Source organism: Rhinatrema bivittatum, chromosome 2 (genome assembly GCF_901001135.1).
Source record: "Rhinatrema bivittatum chromosome 2, aRhiBiv1.1, whole genome shotgun sequence".
Taxonomy (NCBI): domain Eukaryota; kingdom Metazoa; phylum Chordata; class Amphibia; order Gymnophiona; family Rhinatrematidae; genus Rhinatrema; species Rhinatrema bivittatum.
This window is the reverse complement of record NC_042616.1, coordinates 106,222,353-106,246,617: the sequence shown is the minus strand read 5'-3', so window position 1 is coordinate 106,246,617 and position 24,265 is coordinate 106,222,353. Positions and strand designations below refer to the sequence as shown.

The window sequence follows — 24,265 nt, the reverse complement described above, 5'->3', positions numbered from 1 at the left end:
GTTATATGAAAAAAAGTGAATTAGGAAAAATCTCATACTTAACATGAAGAGGCTTGCTGATTTTAAGACTTTAGAGGCACAGTACTCAGCTGGAAAGTGGCTAATTATCTATAGGAGTCAAAATATTGAGAGGTGTGGTGGGATAGGGAAGAATAAATCGGCCAACAAATGTTTTAATAAATACATTAAAAATATATATATTCTTTTTCCTGCTTCCAAAGCACAGAGATGGTAGGCAAACACGAGAGCCATGCCCGGGTTGTTGTTGTCGTCATCATCATTATTATTATTATGATTAAGTTTTGCTTGATTAAGTTTGGTGTTGGTGGGGAAGGGTTTCCTGAGGGGGGGGAGGGGAACCCCCCTACATTACCAGAGGTTTGAAAGCAGGGAAACTGGCTTAGGGTTTGCTATCCATCTATGTGAATGTGGTTGTTTCCAATTTGCTCTTTTTGACAGCAGGAAGCTGGTCTGCATGCATACTCGCATTGTAATATGGTAAATCATGAGCCGTCTTAGTTTCCCAGTTAATTCTTTGTACTTGATTTTAAGTCTGTGAGTTACATGAGGTTCATTGTAGAAACTGGGGTGGCACCCTGTGGATACATTTAACAGGAAATTTCAAGAAGGCAAGATGACTTAAATGAAGCTTGAATACTTTTCTGCCTTTTTACAAATGTATTAATAGATCACATGGGTGGGAACGGAGTTGTGTGGTTAGGGCACGCTGACGTGGACCTATTGATGAGACTATAATTTATTCTCAGTCAGTACTTGCTGTCATTGTTTTGACTTTGCAGGTGGTGAATCACATTAAAATGTAAAAAAGAAATCCCTTACCCCCAGAAGATTTGCAGACAAGAGTATACCACTGAGCAGGAATGCACTACTTGTTACACTAGTGACGCACAAAAATGCGTGCACATACTGGATGCATAATAGCAGGCCCGCAAATGGGTTTGAATTGGCACAGGTTTGAAACTTGTGAGCAGTATAGCCAATCGTCTACGTCTCGGCCCTCATGTAGTGTGTGCATGCACCCATCTCTCATAAGCATTCATGATTCAGTTTCATTAAAGTATTTAAACACAACTATCAAAAGGAAAAGTGAAGCTTTCCTTTACTTTCCTAGGATCAATAAGAAGAGCTGATCTGCTTTGACTTTTGGTTAGGATGGGGTTTTTTTGTACCTTAGGTAATTGAATTACAAATGCTTATGAGAGGTTTGCATAGAGACGGTTGCCAGATTTTGAGTCTTTAACAATTGGAATCCCTGCTCTCAAATCTCAAACTTATGCTTATTCAAATATGTTGATGTTAATGGCGATTAACATAGAGAGATCTCTCCTGGGCATTAAAACCCATAGTGGCATCTATGCCACATTCTTCTTGCCACTGATTTGATATGATAATGTCTAACGATTTTGCATGTTTGCTTTGAAAATGTTTATTTTTTTTCTGCTGTATTTTAGTTTCTCTTCTTGTCAGAGGTTTTGCAGTGGCGAGCACAGACCACGCCCGATCATGTTCTATACACACTACTGAACTGCAGGGTAAGTGATTTCAAGCCTTCTCGCATGTCCACACAACCTTTCAAAAAAGATACTTTAGCTGATTTCCCAAATATAATTCACATTATGTAACATTGTGTTAATATTTGTGAAAAGTTTGCATGCTGTCATATGTTACTGCGCCTGCAGCATATATGCCAGCTCTCATTGGGTGGGATGACGCCTTCATTTTAAGGATGTGAATCCACTCCCCATGGGCCTCCAGGGACCTCAGAAGGCCCAACCTCATAAATATAAAGGGATTTGAGTTACAGTTTCAATAAGGCACCCATTTTCCCATGAAACCTTACTGATTCGGCCTCTAAGAGTGGAGAGCTTGGTGGGTGATGATAGAGTGAAAGGGGTTTAGCCTAGAAAGGGGAGGGGAGAGGTAGTGGAGGCCTGAGGAGTTGGGGCCTGCGAGGGCAGAGTGAAAGGAATCTGGCTAGGGGAATAGGCTCACTCTTACACTGTACTTCTAGGGAAATTCTGCTCAGAATTTTTAAAACTCTGCAGCTTTGAGTAATAAGTAGTCTGTACTGCATTTTAAATTAATTACTCAGACTGTGTATATTGTGTTATCTTGGCCAATAGAACGTATACAGAATTTTGCAGAATTTACATTTTTTGTAGTGCAGAATTTTACATTTTTTTGCGTAGAATTCCCCCAAGAGTATCTAATGGTAAAGACTAATGTCTCTATATGGATTAAAAAGATTTAGATCGATTCATAGATGTGATTTGAACCACAATTTCCTTCAAGATTAAAGAGTAAACCACTTGAACACTTTCTACAGAATCTTTTCCTGACTAGTGTTTTGTGTCACCCACCAGTAATCTGATAGTTTCACTTTTGTACCTCAAATGTGGTCACCCAGAGACACTTTCAGACAGAATTTTCTGTCTATGATCAAAGGCGAGGTGTGAGTCGTGAGCTGAGGATGGTCCCCTCTTGACCCTTTGGCTTTAATAAAGAACCTGTATAATATGGGCGATGCCACCTGATCCCACTGGGTATGTGAAATTGTTAGGACACTGACCTATAAAAAAAAATAAAGAGATATTATGAACCTAGGTCAAAAAAGATTTTTTTTCATAGACACAGGTGGGGAAAATGTTATTTTTGAATGTTCCACTTGTCTTATTTATCATCATAATTTCCTTTCATGGTGAAGATTTATCCTTTTGCCTAATTTGCACCCCAAACTGAATTTGTCACCCTTGGAACAGCAGTTAGGTTGGCAGTGGTTTGGTAGAAGTTCCATTTGCAAATTGACCTCATACATGTTACAATAAGGTTTGTACGTGTAAGAGGGCTGGAGAAATAGTGCACAATGACATTATCAGGTGAATTTTGCAAAATTTATGCGTGTAAAAATTAGCATATACATGAGCAAGTAGCCTCTGCTTGTAACATACGTGCGTAACCCCGAAAACCTGCCCCTGCGCACGCCAAGCCTATCTTGCATAGGCTTGGCAGCACACACAAGCCCATAGACGCGCGTGTGTCCTGGGGCTTGCAAAAAGGGGCGCGGTGTGGACGGGGCCAGAGCCTCCAGGCACAGCGGCCATTTGCTGCTGGGCCTGGGATCGCAGCCGGCCATTGGCCGGCATGTGTAAGCTACGCCTGCCGGTAGGCAGGCGCAACTTCTCCGACAAAGATAAGGGGGGGGTTTAGATAGGGCTGGGGGGCGGGTTAGGGAGGGGAAGGTGGGGGAGGCGGAGGGAACGGAGGAAGGTTGCGCAGCTCAGCGTGCGCAAGTTGCAGAATTGTGCACCCCCTTGAGCACGCCGACCCTGGACTTTATAACATGCTCGTGACTGCGCGCGCATGTTATAAAACCAGGCGTAGATTTGCTTGCGCCGGGTTGCACGAAGAAATCTACACCAGCTTGCAGGTTTTAAGATCTGCTCCTTTCTCACACACATATACGTGCTTAAAAAAAGGCAGACTAGGATAGAGATGTGCATTCGTTTATCACGAATTGGGCAATTTCAACAAAATTGCCTAATTCGTCGTGGTTTGGGGGACGTTAACCACGAAACGGATTTTCCCCGAACTTCGGGGAAAATTCGTTTTTCAGGTTTGTCCGGTGGGGAGGGGCACATTTATTTAAAAAAAACCCCAAAAAACATCCCAACCCTTCACATTTACTGTATTACAAACCCCCCCCTCCACCATCCCGATCCCTCCCCAAGACGTACTAAAAGCCCTGGTGGTCCAGTGGGGTCCCATGAGCGATATCTCTCCCTTTGGGCTGTCGGGCCTGCTATGAATCAAAATGGGTGCCGATGGCCCTTTACCCTTACGATGTCACAGGGCCTATCGGTGCCATTGGTCGGTCCCTGTCACATGGTAGGAGCAGTGGACGGCCGGCGCCATCTTGTGCTCCTACCATGTGACAGGGGCTGACCAATGGCACCAGTAGCCCCTGTGACATAGTAAGGGCAAAGGCTATCGGCACCATTTTGAATACTGGCAGCTGATGGCCCGAGTGCAGGAGATCGCTCCAGGACCCCCGCTGGACCACCAGGGACTTTTGGCAAGTCTTGGGGGGTCTTGGGGATTGGGATAGTGGGGGATTGTAATACAGTAAATGTGAAGGGTTGGAGTGGTTTGTTTTCCGATTTGGATTTTTTTTTAATTTAATTTGTTTTTCTGGGTTCGGGTTCCAGCTTCGTTTTTGCCGAAAAACGATCCGTGGGAAAACGAGTTTTCCCACGAAGCGCCCGAACTGAAACCCGACCCGAGCCAGAAAAACGAAGCTCATCTCTAGTCTAGGAATGTTCCTAGGTGGGGACAACACTTATGTGCATAAGTTTCCATTTTAAAAGACATGTGCATATATTTTCCAACCTGCTCGTGTATTTTTACACCTGTTAATTATCTGGTATTAACTGATATTAAACAGGTTTATTATGTACTATTGGCCGGGTGGGAGATCTGGGTAAACTGGAAGGAGTTCAGGCTGAAAAACCAGGAAAGTCTCGATGACCTAAGAAAGGGCTGGGCACACTGGTGAACTAATTGGTAAAACTGGTAATGACCCGTGCAAATTTTAAAATTGGCAGACTTGCACATGTAAAACCCGATATATGCAAGTAAGTCCTACTTTATTTTCACAAGTAAAATATATGCATGTATATTATTAAAATAGGTAGGAAACGTATGTGTGTTCAATGCATTGTAATACTCGCTTTCAATGCATTTGTGCATAAGCCTACATACACATGTGTACAGTATGCTGAGGGGTAAAAATACATGTAATTTATAAAATGGTGCAGGTTATAAAATACTATGGAAAAAGTACACACAGCCATATACACGCATATATGCCGCCGCGCACATTTGTTTGAAAGTCTCCATATGGCTGCTGGGCCATTTTTATGGTTGCCACTAATAAACAATTGCATCTTCAAATGGTGTGGATCCACTTTATGCTTCAGAATGTAGCAAAGGCAGAGCCACCTGCTTTCTGCTGCTGGGATAAAATTATCCTCCCCCTTGTGTCTGTTGGCATTGAACCTATATTGGGTCCTGTTATTTTGTGATTGAAGGGGCTTTTGCACCGGTACAAACACTTGATCATTTAGTGCTGGAAACTTAACTCCTATTCACAGATGGATTAACGTTTCCAGGGCTAATGTTAGTTTAAGCGTAGAAGCTGCAGTTCTAGTGCCAGGACCTGTAATTGGGATTTTATGCACAGAAAACGTGCTGTGTGCATAAATGAAGCACATTTACTGCACTGGTAATATTTTTGGGTGTATAAATCAGCTTTTATGCGTAGAAAACGTACCTGGTGTGCTCAAAATGTGCTTTCTGTGCATAAAAGGCTTTTATGCACACAAGTTGGTTTTTTTTTTTTTTCTTTATTTATAAGATTTTAAATTACTAACAAAGTGAATTGCATGTAACAGAAACACATGGATTTCTACATACAAGTTGTGTTTCTTGTGTGTATAAAATAAGTTTGAGAGACTCCTTTTTCCCATCGGAGTTAAAATGTGCGCTAAGTCAGTGTAAATGTCCAAGCACACACTTTAACTCAGGTTTGCATGCTTTTTAACTCACGATGCATTAGCATAACATTTACTGACTGCATTGGGAGTTATTTTTTTCCTTTACCACATGGGTTAAAAGTCTGCGCTGAGCTTTACTGTACTCCTCCATACATCGGGCCCTGTGTTTGTGAAACTGCCTTTTCTTTCCTGCAGCTTTTTTAAGCAAGTCTCACAATTTTCAGTAGCAACAAAAGTTAAGACACTGTCTTCTGTTGAACCTCAGGGAACAATAGCAAATTCTCTAACGTGTGTCCAGTTGCATAAACGAGCGGAGAAAATTGCTGTAATGCTTATGGAAAGAGGGCACTTGCAAGATGGAGATCATGTGGCTCTGGTCTACCCTCCAGGTAAGGAGTTTTATACAACTTTTTAACGGGCCGATACAGTAAAAGTCTCGGGAGAGCGGGCGAACGCCCTCTCTCCCGGAACACGCACAGGCCACTCTCCTGTGTGCACGATTCTGTATTCAAATGAGGGCCCACGACAAAAAGAGGCGCCAGGGACACTAGCACGTCCCTAGCACCTCTTTTTGGACAGGAGAGGTGGCTGTCAGCGGGCTTGACAGCTGATGCTCAATTTTGCCAGCATCTGTTATCAAACCTGTTGAGGTTTGGAAACCAGACGCCGGCTAAATTGAGCATCCGGTTTTCAAGCTGCGGGCCGATTTCAAAATTATTTTTTTTAAACTTTTTTTTTAACTTTCGGGACCTCCGACTTAATATCGCCATGATATTAAGTCGGAGGGTGCACAGAAAAGCAGAAAAAACTGCTTTTCTGTGCACCCTCCGACTTAATATCATGGCGATATTAAGTAAAAATTGCTTTTCTGTGCACTTTCCCAGTGCCTGGTGAAATTAACGCCTACCTTTGGGTAGGCGCTAATTTCTAAAAGTAAAATGTGCAGCTTGGCTGCACATTTTGCTTTCTGAATTGCGCGGGAATACCTAATAGGGCCATCCACGTGCATTTGCATGTTGCGGGCGCTATTAGGTTCGGGGGGATTGGACGGGCGTTTTCGACGCGCTATTACCCCTTACTGAATAGGGGGTAAAGCTAGCGCGTCGAAAACGCGCGTCCAATCGCGGGTTAACAGTGCACTCTGCCGGAGCGCACTGCACTGTATCGGCCTGAAAGTTTGCACATTATGGAGATTCCACAGCTGCATGCCGGTTTGTTATTTGGATATAATCACTTTGTAGTTTGAAGCTCTGACTAGTCCTGGAGTGAACTTGGTTCTCTGCAGGCAGTGAAACCTGTATGAATTATGCAAAAGATAGTGTTAACTTGGTTTGGACTTGAGGGTCCAGCTGCAGTAGAGGTTGCGTTAACCCTGGAATCTCTGAAACTAATGTTGCCAGTAGTGACTGAGCCTTGCAATTTAGGATTAATATTAGATTCTCAATTAAGTATGAAATCTCAGGTTAAGGGTTTTTGTTTTTTTTTTTTTTTATATCTTTGTTCTGGTTAGATACCTTTTGTATTAGGTATTTAAAGCATCAGATTCTCCAGTCAGATTTCAGGCAGGTGGTACAGACAGTGGTAACGAAATATAAAAACAAAACAAATAGTGGCCAATTCATTTCGTGAGACTCCAAACAAACTGAAGGGTCCCCACGAATTAACCAAATCCTTTTTGTTTTTTTTTGTTTTTTTTTAAATAGAATGATTTCTATAAGACATTATATACTTAATGGATACTTAGAAATCATAGGAAAGCAACAGGTGCATGTGTAGGGTTAGAAATTGATACATTGTAGAGCAGGCAGTCAGAGAAGGGGAGGGATGAGCATGTTGTTAAGGAGACAAGAGGAATGTCATATCACAGTTAAGCAATTTGCCAGTCTTACCTATCTATGCAGACTGGATACAGTGACGCTTTCAAGCTGATCTTGAAGACTGAGCATGTTAGAGATTTGCTCTACATTGCTTCTCAAGACATTATCTGTGTGAAAGCATAACTCTGAGCTCTCTCTGAGTTCTTGCTAAAGATTTTTGCTGCAGCATATTTTATAGTCTCACTGTGTCAACAGCAGTCACTCAGTCTCACCAGAGAGGAAGTTAGTGAGGCAATGCTACGCCACAATTTTTATTTATTTTATTTATTTATTTAGAGTTTTTATGCAGATTTGTGTTACTTGGCTTGCAGTTGCTGTTCTGTTTTTCCTTTCTGGTGATTAAAGCCTTAGGTACATTTGAGATTAATAATTTTCCTAGAGTGTAGCCAGATGGACCCAGGACTAATGGGTTTATGCTCCCCTGATAGCAGATGGAGTCGGAGTCAGATTTCAAAGCTGGCGTCGCCCTCGATACACCCCTGCAGTGACCTCAGCCCTTCAGTATTTCTCCGTCTCCAGCAGATGCAGACATGCTTTCCCTATGGGGATCGCTGTACCTTTTGGAAAAAGAAATTCTACTTTAAATTGGAGAAAAGATTGAGCCTCGTTCTCCTGTGGTGATACCTAAAGGTCCCTCTCCCAGCTGAGAATTCCTGAGGTGAATTCCGAATCCCTCAGAGGTGTGCCTTAGTCTGGTAGCCTGTGTGGACTTTGCTGCTGAAGCAGCTGAAAAGTAGCGGGTGCAGGAAGCTGAGCTTGGCGGTGACAGACAAAGCCCTTGCCCCCTGCAACCAGAGACTGTCTCTGTACTCAGCCGGTAAACGCTGAGCACAGGTAAGTTAAAAAAAAATAAAAATAAATAAATAAAGAGAAGAGGATTTCTTCCCGATTCAGAGACTTTGGAGGGTTTTCGGTAAGACTTCCTCCGGTCTCCTTGCTCGGCGCACTATACCGACGACGTTCCTGATCCCGTTGGGGTAAGGGGAAGTGGGCTTTTGAGCAGGTTCAGCGGTCCCCTGATGGGCTAGGACCCGCTTTAGGTTTGGCCAGCACACTGCACCATCTTGCACACATTTTTGTGCCTGAATTACCCGCCATAGAACTTCATTACATGGTGCGTATCGGCTCTGCTCACACGCTGTGCGTATAACACCACGCAGAGGCTGTGCACATAAATGGCACATACGCATACATACGCAAACAACTTACTAGGCGCAGAATACAAGAAAGCCAGGCGCACAGGCTGTGCATGCCCCTCGCTGCAGCCTGCGCAGGCGCCCGAAATCTGTGCACATCAAATTTTAAGTGCGAGCTGTCTGAACAAACATTTACCATCGCCACTGGCTCTGGCAGCAAAGAAACATAAGCGCCTTTCTCTCTGCACTGCTTGTCATATTAGGGTTGCACAGTCTGACCTGGATTCTTGCTTATGTCAGCACTGTGAGGAAGCCCAGGGAGAGTTGGCCTCCCCGGACTTTGCAAAGCCCAGCTCCTCCCATTCAGAGAATGGGTCAGTGACAGCCTTAACCGGAAGTACCCTGGATCTGAGTAACCCCGGGACTGGGTCATCCTTGGGAGAGGGAAATTCAGTGGCACCTACCCCAGTACCTCCTGGGCTAGACTTGGACCCAGCCACCTTCTTGGGTGGAATTCTTTCAAGGCCATCAAGCCTTCGTACGGGCACAGTCTGCTACCTCACTTGCCCCCGTCTGGTCAGAACCTTAGCCAGTAAGCCCTCCCTTTCCCACTCCTATCAACAGACCTCGAGGCATGCTTCGACTCACCAAGGATATTCCTGGCAGGGACCTGGACGGCACAGATGAAGAAGAGGATCCAGATTCCTTGGAAGATGGGGAAATTCCCCCCTGGTTTAGAACCGTATCGGACCATGTTATAGTTTTTCCATAGAGACAAATTGCGGGCCCTGGTTTCCCAGACCTTGAAGATGCTGGGAGTTCCTGGAGCAGACTCTATGATGGAACCAAAGAAGAATCTTATTCTGATTTCCATATGGAAAGTCTCTTGTTATTTTCCAGTACTGGAAGCCATCCAGGAGTTGATTGACCTAGAATGGGATGCCCCAGAAGCAGGTTTTAAAGGTGGACGAGCATTAGAAGCTCTATACCCACTGGATCTGGCAGTGAGAGAACATTTGCATGTCCCTAAAGTGGATGTGCTGGTCTGTGCCATCTCTAAGCGAACAGCTATCCCAGTGGAGAGAGGAGTGGCCTTAAAGGATGCACATGATAGGCGAATGGAGTCCATTTTTAAATAGGCCTTTGACATAATTTGAATGACCTTACAGATTGCTTCTTGTTGTGCCCTGTAGTTCGTTTGTGCCTGCTCTTCTCTCAGGAGCTGGATGACTCGGGGCAAATTCCAGAGTGGTTATGGAACCCACCGAAACCTTTTTAGCTCAAGTGGGCTCGGACCTAGTCCAAACCTCGGCCAGAAGAGTGGCCTCAGGGGTGGTGGCCAGAAGAAAGCTATGGCTGTGAAATTGGTGAGCAGATGCAACCTCCAAGGCAAATCTCTCAAAGAGGCCCTTTAAAGGATCACTTCTCTTTGAAAGCGAATTGGAAAAGCTGACCAGTAAATGGGGTGAATCTTCAGTACCCCGGCTACCAGAAGATAAGAGAAAGCAGTTACAGTGCCCCTTGCCCATGAGGGGTTGATCCAGGGACTTCCAACACCTTTGCCCCTACAGAAACTTAACATTTCAGAGGTCTCAGTCCTTTCGAAGTCGGCAGCCCAAGAGAGGGTAAGGGTCAGGCTCAGGTTCGTTCCAAACCCCCCAGTGAAGTTTTTCCGAACCACCCTCAGAACAAGGAGATAGGAGGTCAACTATCCTACCAACGGTGGGTCGAGATCACTTCGGACAAATGGGTACTGGAGTTCATACGAGAAGGATATGCACTGGAATTTCGCAGCACTCTTCGGGACATATTCATGATATCTCCTTGCCACTTCCAGCACAAGAAGCAGGCAGTGGAGAAAATACGGGATGTTATTCCATCTATTTCATTGTATCCAAAAAGGAAGGTTCCTTTTGCCCCATCTTGGACCTCTACGGTTGATTAATTTCTGCATGGAAACCCTCTGCTCCATGATAATGGCCATACAATCAGGAAGGTTCTTAACATCCCTGGACCTATCTGAGGCTTACCTACATAATTCCAATCTGGCAAGAGCATCGTTTCCTACGCTTTGAGGTACTAGGTCACCATTATCAGTTCCAGGCACTGCCCTTTGGCCTGGCCACCGCCCCAGAACATTTTCCAAGATTATGGTGGTCATAGCGGCAGCGTTAAGAAAAGAGGGAATCCTGGTGCACCCGTACTTGGATGACTGGTTGATACGGGCAGAATCCGTGGAAGGGAGTCCCCAGGTGACCAACGGGGTGACCTCCTTGCTTCAGGAATTTGGTTGGGTCATAAACCTGGACAAAATCATTCTCAGACCCTCCCAATCCTTGGAATATCTGGGAGTCCGGTTCAACACCAAGCAGGACAAGGTATTCCTCTCAACCATGTGGATAAGGAAGTTGATGTCCTAAATGTGTCTGTTGATAAACATGATATGCCTGACAGTGTCGAGCTATCTTCAAGTCCTCAGTTTGATGGTGGCAAACCTAGAAGTAGTGCCGTGGGCGAGGGTACATATGCGACCACTTCAAGGCTCTTCACTGCCACTTTGGAACCCGCTGTCTCAAGACTATTCGATTCGCCTCCACTTACCAATGGAAGTATGCTCTCAGCTCCAGTGGTGCTGCAGGAAGCTCATCTGGGCAGGGGCGTACCCCTGTCCCTTCCGAACTGGCTGGTCCTCACAACAGATGCGAGCCTCCAGGGCTGGGGAGCTCACTGTCAGGAACTGACAGCCCAGGGGGCGTTGGACTTAGGAAGAGGCCCTCGGGAACATAAACCGCCTGGAAGCCCGGGCAGTCAGATTGGCGTGTCTACATTTCAACCACATACTCCAGGGTTAAGCAGTCCACGTAATGTCAAACAATGCAACAATGGTAGCCTACACCAATCGCCAGGGTGGAACCAAAAGCCAGCAAGTGTCACAGGAGATGTATTTCTGCCCATTCCATAAGGAGATATATCTACAGATGATTTCAGCCTCCCACATCGCAGGAAAAGACAACGTCAGAGCAGACTTTCTAAGCAGGGAGAGTCTGGATCCAGGAGAGTGGGCGTTGTCGGCCAAAGCCTTTCAGCTGGCAGTAGATCACTGGGGTCTACTGTCTATCGACCTGCTGGCCGCATCTCACAATGTGAAGGTTCCCCAACTCTTCAGTCGTAGAAGAGATCAGTCGACCCTGGGGATAGACACACTTGTTCAGACCTGGCCAGAAGAGGAGCTGCTGTATGCCTTCCCTCCGTGGCCCCTCCTAGGCAGGATCATTTGCAGAATCAAACACCACAGGGGACTAGTCCTACTAATAGCTCCATATTGACCCAGGTATGCGGACATGCTGAGACTCCTGGTGGAGACCCCCTGTGCCTCTCACCGCACAGGGACCTGCCACAGCAAGGACCATTCCTTCACAAGAATCCAACTCGATTCTGTCTTATGGTCTGCCCCTTGAAAGGGCTCGCCTGATGAAGTGAAGATGTTCGGTGGCAGTAATTACCACGTTACTCCTCGCACGGAAGTTCTCTGCGTCCCTAGCATATGTGTGGGCCTGGAGAGTATTTGAGGCCTGGTGTGAGGAATGTGGTGTTTCCCCTTGGATGGACAAAATCCCACTAATTCTGGAATCTTTGCAGGATGGAATAAAGGTTTGACCCTTAAATCCTTGAAGGTCCAGGTAGCAGCTCTCTCCTGTTTCAGGGGCAAAGTGAACGGAACCCACCTATCGGCTCATCCGGACATGGCCCGTTTTCTGAAAGGGGTGAAGCACCTCCAGCCACCCCTACGGTGGCCGGTTCCCTTGTGGAATCTTAATCTAGGAGTTTTTGGCAGGGCCTTCCTTTTGGATGCTGCGTAGTCTTTCCTTGCGTTTATTAACCTTGAAAACAGTGGACCTGGTGACTATATACTCGGCACATCGCATCTCTGAACTACAGGCAATGTCGTATTGGGAACCGTTCCTCTGAATGACTCCAGAAGCGTTACAGCTTCGTACCATTCCATCCTTCTTGCCCAAGGGAGTCTTGGAGTTTCATTTGAATCAGTCCAATTCATTGCCATCCCTAGATAAGCACAAGGATGCAGAAGAATACCACCTCCTCTGCTATTTGAATGTCAGTAGGCTTTTGGTGTGGTATCTGGAAATTTCAGAACCGGTCTGAAAGACGGACTTCCTGTTTGTCCTTCATGGTGGAAGGAAGCAGGTCGAACCAGCTTTGCAGGTTACCATAGCTCGCTGGATTAAGGAGGTGGTCACAGGAGCCTATATGGAGGCAGGAAAGCCATTACCCCTTCAGGTTAAAGCTCATTCCACTAGGGCTCAGGCAGTCTCATGGGCGGAAGCTAGACTGCTGTCTCTCATTGACATCTGCCAAATGGCAACACAGTCCTCCTTGTACATCTTCTCCAGGTTCTATCACCTGGACGTTCAGGCCTGGGAGAATGCAGCCTTTGCAGGGGCGGTGTTAACCGGACTGGGGGCAGCCTCCTGCCCCAATCAGGAGTAGCTTTTGTACATCCCATTGGTCCTGAGTCCATATGGCTACATGCTAGGAAATGGAGAAATTGCTTACCTGATAATTTCGTTTTCCTTAATGTAGAAAGATGGACTCAGCATCCCGCCCATAGCTGCCCAAGACCGGTGCCAAGGCTTTGCCCGTGAATTGGATATTGATTCCAAGAGATTGCGGGTAAGCCGTTATCCAGTCCCTAGATCTGGGCATCTATAATCTTACTGAGGTTCACTGTTTGTTTGGTTGAGTACAGTTACGGTTATCCATTTTTAATCAAGTTTTTTCAATAGTATGTCCACTGAAGAGAATACTGAAGATCTGAGGTCACTGCAAGTGTGTATCAAGGGTGACGTTAGCTTTGAAACCTGACTCCGTCTCCATCTGCTGGCAGGGGAGTATAAATCCACTGATCCTGAGTCCATCTGTCTACACTAAGGAAAATGAAACTATCAGGTAAGTAATTTCTCCATTATTCTCTTTTTGCCTGGCAGCAGGCACAGTGTGGGCAGTGGGCATAAGTGAGCAGTGACGACAAGACAGAGAGTGCAGCATAACAGGTTGTGTTGTGAAGCCTGTCTGTGTCAGAGAAGTAGTATAGAGCAGACAGTGTGACACTCACTGCAGCAGTTTCTCTCTGTTCTTCACAGAGCAGCGTGGTACTGGCACAGTTAGTGGGCATTACAATAGCAATGCAAAAAATTACATCATTATTGTAATCTTCATATCCCCAGTACCATAAAAACAATCATGTCAGGGATAGGAAAAGGCAGAGCAGATAAAGTAAATTTAAATGTGTCCAAAATTGGTCAGGTTGGCACTGGCAGTGCCAGCAAGAACCCAAAAAGTCCCAGTATAACAAACAAAGAAGAGATCAAGTGTGGGAGGAACACTCCCAAGCTCTAAAAGAGGTTACCACTTACCAACAACAGTGCCATGAACCCTTAATGGCATCTCAAGTAGAAAACTAGCACTGAAAAGCAGCATTAGCATCCCAAGTCAACATGAAGGGAGAACAAAGCAGAAAAGGTGGCAGTAACACCTCCAAGGCAGGCACTGATAAAGGGGCAAGCAGTACAAAGAGAGTGGCTTCAAGGTATAAGTCTGATTATCACCACATCACAAAATATGCTCAAGAGAAACCATTTAGATATATGCATGTGATAAAATTTAGAAAAGTGCCAGAAATTTCATGAAAAACCAGCAAATCAGAAAGTGGAACAGGCTGAGGGCAGCTCAGTGAAATGGGAAATGGTCTCTAAATAAAGCAGCCCTCAATACTTTCCTGGAAAACCACCCCACTATCATTAGAGAAACCTTTGTGATGTACTGTTTGTGATTATAACCTTTAAATTTGGCAAACCCATTCTACAAGAAAATCTAAATTTCACCCTGCACCTTGGGGGTCTTTGTACCACTCAGCCTTGCTTCCATGCCCAGACCTTACACCTTGGAGTTCCCTTTGCCACTGTGCCTTGCTGTTGTACCCCAGAGCTAACACCTTGCCAGTCTGGGGGAGCTGCTTTGCACCTCTCATGGTGCTCTGGAACTTTGAGGCCATTGTTTGTGCTGCTTGGCCTCTTTATCAGTGCCCGCCGTGAAGGTTTTTCTGCCCCTTTTCTGTAGTTCCCCCTTCATGCTGGCTTAAGTTGCTAATGCTTGACGAACAAAATAAGAAAATTATAGGCAATTGGATAAGTAGTAATTAAGCAATTAACAAGAAACTAGTAGTCAATAAAATCATGCAATTACTTTGAGAGACAATTTATTGATTTTTCCATTTTGAGCCTTATTTGTGTCTCGTGACCAAAAGAACAGCCAAGATGGACTCAATCGGTGACACCTAACAAATACTGACAGCTAGTATCTAAAAGAGCCAATTAGTGGTTATAAAGTGTATTTAATCATTTAATCTTCATCTAAGTTACTTCAGAAGAAGTATTTGTGCTGACATAGGTGTTCCTGATTAAGCACTGTTGTGAGATTGAAGTGAGGATATCTGTTTTGTCCTTCATGCAGGAATAGACCTGATTGCAGCATTTTATGGCTGCCTGTATGCGGGATGTGTGCCAATAACAGTTCGACCTCCACATCCACAGAATATTGCAACCACGTTGCCCACAGTAAAGATGATTGTAGAGGTAAGGAGACACCTGCAAATCCACCAGGGAATTGATTCAGCAAAGTGGAAGGTGAACTGTAGTTTATAGTAGGTTGCTGAAAGCAGAATTAAGGGAGTCAAAGATTTCCCGTTGACCTCTCGATGTATTTTGTACTCAAGTATTGTGTCGGGAAATCCTCACACTTAATATCAAAGGATTAGGTAAGTGAAAAGCTAAAAGGCTACCAACTGTGTGAGACAAATGGGTACGCTATGGTCCAAGCTTGTATTAAATACGCCCTGTCAGAGCAAATGAAAGATACATTTTATAAAATTTAGTGACTCTCCGTCAAGCAGTGAGGCTCTTCCCCCTTGCTTCTCCTCCCCCACCACATTCGCACCAAAAATAAACGTAACAAACGCATTAATGATTGAAACATCTATGTCATGTCCGCTGCTGCTTTTTATTTTTTTTATTTTTTATAGCCAATTGAACCACTGCTTGCTTTGTAAAGTAATAGTTTAAGAATATGTCATGATGATAAGGTGATTGTATGTACCAGAAACCTACCTAACTTTGAGGTTCTCTGTAAGGTTGGAGGTTGGGAGGGCGGGTGGGTTAAAAAATGGGGAAAATGCTGGAGGCGTGTTCTTTGTTGTATTTACCTATTGTTTGGATTGTACTATTATGCCCCAATAAAGAGATTGGGGGGAAAAAAAAAAAAGAACGTCATGACTTAATTCAAATTCTCCTTTAAAGAAAATGGAAGTCATTGACCACCACTGAAGGCCTCTCTCCACTGCTACTCACCCTTTCTGTCTGCCTCCGCCCCACACACATCATCCTTACGTGGTGAAAACCATAAAATGTTAAGATAATTCTGACTCTAATAACTGATGTCACCTTGAGAGCCAAGTTGCTAAAGGTGTATTAGATTATATGAGGTATGGCTCAGTTCTCCAGAACTTGGAAGGAAAATCCTCTTTATTTTTCATTATGCGGCAAAGAAGTTTATGAGCAGCAGTCAAGCAGCAATTAAATACAGCTGGAAGCACTAAAGTGCTGCAGGTACTGAGTTAGTACTAACTAGAATCACATCTGATGAAAATTTCAGTTCTCAGCTTTTGGTAGTCACTTCAAATGCCTTTAATTGTGAGTGCTTCCTGATTTACTTATGCAGTATGTGAGCAGTTCTCTATTATTTATGAAAGTCCAATTATATTACTTCTTATTTGCAAAACTGAGATACAATGAAGTTGACTTTTCTCTTGTATCATCATGGAGTTTTAGATTGTAAAACAGATTAGAATATGGTATAGAAAAATAGAGCATCTTAGTTGTTCAGAGCAGACTATGTGATAGAGATGTGCTATGGAGAAGAAAGGGTGGTTTCTGATTTTGCTGTGCAGAGGAACAGTTTTAAAATGAGAGCTATTGTACATGATGATTCATGATTTTTGGTACTTTTATGCAATATCAGGTTTTATGGAGAGATTTTATATGAGGAGGAATTGATTTTTTTTTAGAGTGAAGTATTAAAAGGGTGTGGTGGTTACAGTTCAGGCAGTAGAAAGGAATGGTGTATCTCTTAGAATTTATGATTATTTGATAAAGTATGAATATTTATAAGAACGGACTGCCAAAGGATGATTAATATATAGGTTGTCTATATTTGTACAGTTTTTATATCCTTGGTTTTAAGGGATGATGGTAAATTGCTCTGAGCTGGTTTGAAAGTAGCAGTCTATAAATCTAAATAATTGCAGTGAAATGCACCTAAGCATATGTTTGCATCTTGTTTTTGTCTCCTCACTATACCTTGGACTTATACATCTAGTAGTAGAGCCACTTGGTTGGCCACAGCAGCTGTCAATCAAAATGACCTGTGTTGTCACAGAATGTTTAGCCACCATCATGTAAAAGTCAAATCTTAAGAGAAAAATATAAATGTGTTCCTTTTTATCTTACTTTCCAATGAGAGGAAGGCTTATGAATCACTGTGGGGCTGTTGCAATACAGCGCGCTCAGCGAGTTGTATAGGTGCTAATTAATCCCCTTATGCAACAAGGGGATTAGCACCTCTACAACATCCATCCAATGCAGAGTGAATCTAATAGCGCTCATCACATGCAAATGCAAGTGAATGAGGCTATTAGGCATTCACTCCAGATGCAAAAAAAAATAAAATAAAATGTGCGTCTAGTACGCACATTTAGTGATGAGAAATTAAAGCCTGCCTGGAGCAAGCGTTAATAGCTGAGCGCTCTTAAAACTAGTACAGAAGAGCAGAAAAAACGGTGTTTCTGTTCTGCCTCCTACTTAATATCATTGCGATATTATGTAGGAGGAAAAATAAAGCTAAATAAAGTAAAAAAAAAACAAAAAAACCCCCCAAAAAACATCGGCAGTCGGGTACAGGAAACTCAACTGACAAGCATTCGTTTCCTGAACCCCCTGGCTGGGCGACGTTTAGGAAAACCAAGGCCGATAAACCAGGCCTCAGTTTTCCTAAGTGGTGGTCGGCTGACACCGATCAGGTTCTCATTAGCAAGGAAAGTGCTAGGGGTGCACAAGCATCCCTAGCGCCTCCTTGCTAACGCGACCCCCCTAATTTAAATATTGCATGGAGCCCCCAAGGGGGGCGCGTTAAGGAAGCGGGTGCTGACTGTTCAGTGCCCGCTTTCTGCACATATTTATTGCATCAGCCCCTGTGTGTGACCAGGTGACTTCTGTCTTCCACAATGATTTCTGTATTTAGTTTCCTATCCATGCCAAATTTTCAGGATATGGATAGGGATAGTTATTTTGGATCCACATATATGCACAAATGGGTTCCCATTCCAGAAAGTAGGGTCCATTATTTGTGCATGGATCATTTTGTTTCTTTTTCTCATATTTTCTTTACTGTTTACAATTTTTCACATTTGTGCATCCGAGGGCCTCCTGGAAGCCCTGGAATCCTTTTAATTTAAACTTCCATTTCAGGTCAGCATTAAGCTGCTGTCACAATAATTTGGAAACCATTTACCTCATCAGCTGCCATCTTCAGTATGAAGGTTAACCACTGTGGTTTGTGCCAGTTCTCTCCTTAGTTTTCATTTAGCCCACGTTTCCAAATCTTGACCATTTTTTTAAAGTCCTCGTCCCAGACTGCTTTCCATTTACCTTTATCTCTTTATCATGCCCCTTAGTAATAAAATCGCTAATTTGCCACCAATGCATCTAAATACAAAGACCAACAAATCTAATTTTCCTTTTGATCAGGTCTTCTACCAGGATACTTCCACCTCTCATTATCTCATGTACTTTCTCATTTAAGATCCTGTTGTTCAGCTATTCTGCAGAATTCTTCTGTTAACACCACATTTCAAATGCATGAACTAAGAGGTCTGTTTCACTTCTGTAACTTTCTACTATCTCCATTCAGAAGGCTTTTCTTTAATCTATGTTCCTCCTAAGAATCTCTTTACATCACAAAAATCATAAAAAATAGATTATATCGGCAGATACGCTCATCTAATTTGCCCATTTAGTTTCTTTTATATTTCCTTTGAATCTCTGCCCTTCCTTTCACCCCTTTGTAACTAAGGATACTCTATGCTTGGCTCAAGGCTTCTTAAATTCTCTTGTGGTTTTTGTCTCCATCACCTGCCCTGGGAAGCCATTTCTATGAAGAAATCATTTCTGACATTACTTATCTGACATTACTTATCAGGCTCCAAGAGGGAAAGAATCAAATCAGGAACCCTTACTCTCGAATTTCCTTTCTATTGCAAAATGTTTTCTTTTTGTGCATTATGTATTTCTTTTTTGTATAATTTTTTGCATTCCCAGTTCTTTTTTTCTTTTTATGTTTCTTTAACTTTCCTGTCTTCTGTGATCCAGTTATCTAGATAATTATATTATTTAATTTGTTCCAGCATCATATCTTCAGGAATACTTCTGTATTTTTTGCCTCACAAATATAAAATTGTCTTTGGAAAGCTGAAAATATCATAGCATCAAATTATCCTGCAAATAAAAACATAGATTATAACGGCGATGTATATGCGATCAGAAAGCAGCACAAACTGCTGTTGCCTTATTCTGAGAGAGGTTCAGCTTCCTGAGGTGGCTTTCTGGGATGGGAACTTTTAAATCCCTTTTTCTGATGTACAAATAGGGTTTAGAATACAAAATGTGATGTTATGTCTAAGAAGAGGTTTTCTTCAGACTTTCTTCTTTCATCTGATTAAGATATAGTGGATTGCCCTAAACTTGTTATTCACCGAGAGTGAGAGGGATGGAATAAGAGAGCCTTGGACCCAGGGTGGTACCCCATCTATGGACCTCCTTAACACCCATTACCCTTGACCTTAAACTGACCTTGTATGCCCTTCCCCACCTTTACGCTTGGGTCTTAGGCAATTTCCCCACCCCTTTAGTAGATCACTGAAAGTTATAACTTTGATCTGGTAGTGGTGATCTAAGGAGGTTTTACTAACCTTCATTTTGGTCTGCATCCTGGTTTTGGATTGGTATGGGAGGTGGAGGCCTGAAGGTTGCTTGAGTTCTGTGGTTTCATGGCTGGAGCTGCAGAGGCTTGATGGTACTCCCTGTGATAATGCTTCCTGACACATCCGAGGGGTGCTAAGACGGCTGATATGGAACTCGGCTGTCTGTATCTGTCGATTCCTATGCCTGAAGCGGAGAACTGGAGTATTGGAGTAATGACTACTGCATGGCAGTGACTGACTTTTAAGTGTGTGTGTGGGATTTTTATTCATTTCCAACTTTCTTTAGTGTAATCATTGCAATAATACTTCTTGGCTAGGGCTCATGCAGTAGAACTTCTTCCGACACTCTGCAGTCATGGGCTTAACTACAGCTACTATGTACAGTCATTGTGCGTTGGCCATGTGAGCTCCGCTTCTGCAGCAGGTTTTTTTTTTTTAATGGCTCATGGTGAAAATAAAGTGGGTTAAACCATCAGTCTCAGCACACACATCTATCAATCTGGCTCATTATTGCCAGATCTTAGGCAGACATATCTGCTAGTGGGGTCAGTGCAGGAGTACCAGCTATAGGTAGTAGCCAAAAAGAAGCACCAACCCATTTGCCCTGACCTGGTGAGACAGACTGACAAGATAACCTCACTTTAAGGCCCTGTTGAGAGAGGATTCCCACTGAAGCTGAACCAGATGCAGCAATTTCCTACCAATATCAAGGGGCTGCTGCAGAGCTGAGATATCAGTTGGATATCTCTGTGAATAAAGAACTTTTAACTCCAACATTTGGCTCTGCTGAAAATACTATCACCAGAGGGGATATTAGAAATCAGTTTGAAAACTATCCAAGGATTGGAATTGAAGATTGGCAGGCCTCTTGCACTAATGCAAACTAATTCTGATTCACTCACAACAATGGAGACGGGGGAGGAAGATAAATCTCCAAAGAGGAATCTATAAATAGGCAAACCATAACTGCTGAATTTACAATCGCTGTGCTAATTAAGCAAAATAACTTATGCCAGTAACAGAATGAATTCTTGTTAAATAGTTGGAAGGCTAATAATTGGATTACTGGCTACGACTGAGAACGAGTTAAGTGGACATGTCACGTGAGAAGGGAAGTGCTCTATTGCCACAAAACAGTTTTGCGCTTCCCACCATGACCTTTACTTGTTGGTTGGGCGTGGCGGCAAGGTCTGATCAGCTTCCTCATCTACGGTAGTTAAACACCAGACTAAAAACGAACACGTGCCTTCTCTCTCTCTCTCTCGCTTGTCAAGCCCAGGCTAGCCTTCACACTTGGATCGCTTTTCACAGAGGAACAAGGCAAATGCCTCCCCCGTCCTTCAACTTTACCAAAAACCCCATTCTTAAAACTGATTATTTCTGTTATAAAATACTGATATTACTGGTACTTGCTACTCAATACCAGGCAAACTACACAGCGAAAACTCACTCTGGGGGTCTCTCTACTAACCTGGGTCATGTGTTAATGTGTGTTATCACGCGGTAGTAGCGAAGGGAGCCATATTTAATAACACGTGTTAATGCGGGTTGAGTGCCCCATGTTCCGACCAGAAATGGACAGAAAATAATAATTAGGGGGAGTTATTTGTCTGTGTTCAGAGTTTGTTTAGAAACCTCAACCAGGAACTATGGGGTGATGTTTGTTATGTAGAACATTGACGAAATGATAATTTTTTTTTCTTATTTTCTTATTGTGAAAATATTGCCTACTATTTAGATTAATTCTACGATTTGTAAAATTCTTCAACATAAAATTTAAAATGTGTTTTAACACTGTTTTTCAAATTAATGTGTGCATAATTTATTTAAAAGCATATGTGATATTTTACTTTTTGTAGATGGCGAGTTGATCAAATTCATATTCAAATAGGCTTTATATTATTTACTACAACCCGTTTTATAAGGAAAATAAGCCATTGCACTGTGAATGGTAAAAGAGATATCACAGTACTTTTAGCATGGTAGGAGCCACGAGGTGAAATAACCCGTGCCAGCAGTCATGGCTTATTGCTGGCTGCGCTCTGGGATGGAATCGCTCACGTTGTTATTTCAGTCTTCTTGCGTTGCTCAATGGTGTGAACAGAACTCTGGACTTGTTCACAACACTGGTGTGAAACAGTGGGAGTATTACCACACAACTGGGATTTGTATTTTTTTTTTTTTTTGTAAATAATTTTTATGCAGTTTGATGATTTTAGGAAGCCTGTGATACTAGCGCGCCTTTGTGCATCTTAAGAAGTATCCCCGATTCTTTTTAGACGGTTAAAATCTGTATCGCCATGCTTAGTTGGTGAATCGTTGGTTAGTTTTTCTTTCTTTCTTTTGCTACCTCCCAGGTAAGTCGTTCTGCATGCATAATGACGACGCAGCTCATCTGTAAGTTGCTGAGGTCGAGGGAAGCAGCTGCCGCGGTGGACATCAGAACGTGGCCTCCCATCCTAGACACAGGTGAGAATGCAGAGAGTGCTTTTTGCCTTTGAAGCTAAACTTCAGAGGGACTTGCCAGCATCGTGTGAGTTTTTTTTGCCACAACCCTGCAACTGTTGTGAATGAATGCTGTGAAAAATGAAACACTGGCTTATTTTAGCTTTTGTTTGGGCCCTGGAGTCCATATTCAAAGGCATTTAGCTGGATAATCTATGAGTTTTCTGGCTAAATGTTGACTTTTGAATGTGGTGGACACTTATCTGGCTAAATTTTAACCGAATAACATAGGGGGGGGTTTCTTGGAAGAGATAAGTTAGCCAGTTTAGGTGGCTAACTTTACAAGCCCCCCGTCCAGTGGCTGAACATTGCCCCCTGAATGTTTTCTCCTATTTTGTCTGTGCAGAGAAATGCTTAGCTCAGGAGGTCATTAATGCACTGAGACTGTCTTTCATTTTCTTCTGTAATCCTTACTGAAATAGTTTTATTTCTGTTTTCTCCCCTTGCCCCTTTCTGCTCTCTTTCTGGCTTCTGTTGTATGGACCGCCAGAAATTCTTCCCACACACCATATTCTATTCTGGAACTGACAAGCAAAAACCTTGTTGCTTTAAAGCCAATAATATTATCAAATCCATTTTTTTTATTGTTTTTGGGGTGTTTTCAAGTATCTAGAGCAGTGGTTCTCAACCCTGTCCTGGGGACCCCCCCCCCCCCAGCCAGTCGGGTTTTCAGGATACCCACAATGAATATGCATGAGAGAAAATTTGCATACACTGCCTCCATAACATGCAAATTTTCTCTCATGCATATTCATTGTGGATATCCTGAAAACCCGACTGGCTGGGGGGGTCCCCAGGACAGGGTTGAGAATCACTGATCTAGAGTATCCAGAATATCAAAACTGAAACCATGACCATGTGCCTAGATCCTCCTTACTTGTATTGCCTTAATATATTATTTTATGTTTTTACATATATTTTTTGACGGGGGGGGGGGTGGAATTTTGAAAAGTGTTTATTTTATTATTCCTGCACCCCTTGTTTTTCTCCTTTTTTAAGGATTGGTTCTCCATTTGATGTGAATGCTTCTCAGGAATAAAGAAGACAAATTAGCTTTCAAGAACAGTGAAGGCTATTTCCTCAGGAAATGAAAAAGGGAACTCTTAGGGCCTGATTTTCAAAGATATTTACACACACAAACATGGAGGCTGGTTTTTTGAAAGGGTTCAGGCACCTAACTTTGGGAGTTAAAGCTTCTGAATTGGCCCATTTGAAAATATACTAGGACTAAGTTCCTATATTTAGGCTCCTAGTTTCAGTAGGCTCCTAAATTTAGGATCCTAGAAAGTGAATAGAGGTGGGGGCAGAATTAGGATGGGAAAAATAAAGTTAGGTGCTTAGAACTGATTTTTAGCACCTGGTACCTAACTTTGGTCTAAATGTAGGCAGATAAAGGGAGGTAATATTGCCCCTGTTTAGGTCCCTGGTGAGATCTCACTTGGAATCCTGTGTACAATTCTAGAGACCGCACCTTGAAAAGGATATAAACAGGATGGAGTCGGTCCAGAGGGAGGCTATTAAAATGGTCAGTGGCCTTCGTTCTAAAGCATATGGGGTAGACTTAAAGATCTAAACATGTATACCCTAAAGGAAAGGTGAGATAGGGGAGATATGATAGAGATATTCAAATATCTCAAAGGTTTCTATGCACAGGCGGCGAGCCTTTTTCAATGGAAAGGAGGATCTAGAACAAGGGATCATGAGAAGATTGAAAGGAGCTAGACTCAGGAGTAATCTTAGGAAATATTTCTTAACAGAGAGGGTGATGGATGTGTGTAACAGTCCCAGTGGAAGTGATGGAGACAAAAGCAGTATCTGAATTCAAGAAAGCATGGGATAAATACAGGGGATCTCTAAGGAAGTAATGAGAAATATATTGCTAAATTGAACAGATGGGCAGAAGAGATGGGACATACGGTCTTTTTCTGCTGTCATGCTTCTATGAATGGAATCGCAGTCCTAAATTTAGAACCCTAAGTTTTAGGTGAATTTCAGGTGAAAATTTAGGTTCCAGCACCAAACAGGAGTCTAAATTTGGTGCTCAAGAGTTTAGTAAATATCAGC

At 43.1% G+C, this 24,265-nt stretch overlaps 1 protein-coding gene across 5 annotated transcripts in view; it reads left to right on the top strand.

Moving 5' to 3' along the window:
- DIP2C (disco interacting protein 2 homolog C) overlaps nucleotides 1–24,265 on the top strand; it is an 851,589-nt gene that overhangs the window by 728,139 nt on the left and 99,185 nt on the right. For all 5 annotated transcript variants that reach the window (XM_029588529.1, XM_029588527.1, XM_029588528.1 and 2 more), the window contains exons 24-27: nucleotides 1,473–1,553; nucleotides 5,839–5,962; nucleotides 15,118–15,239; nucleotides 22,054–22,165. In XM_029588529.1, coding sequence (XP_029444389.1) covers nucleotides 1,473–1,553; nucleotides 5,839–5,962; nucleotides 15,118–15,239; nucleotides 22,054–22,165 — 439 coding nt within the window. The remainder of the gene's footprint in view (nucleotides 1–1,472; nucleotides 1,554–5,838; nucleotides 5,963–15,117; nucleotides 15,240–22,053; nucleotides 22,166–24,265) is intronic.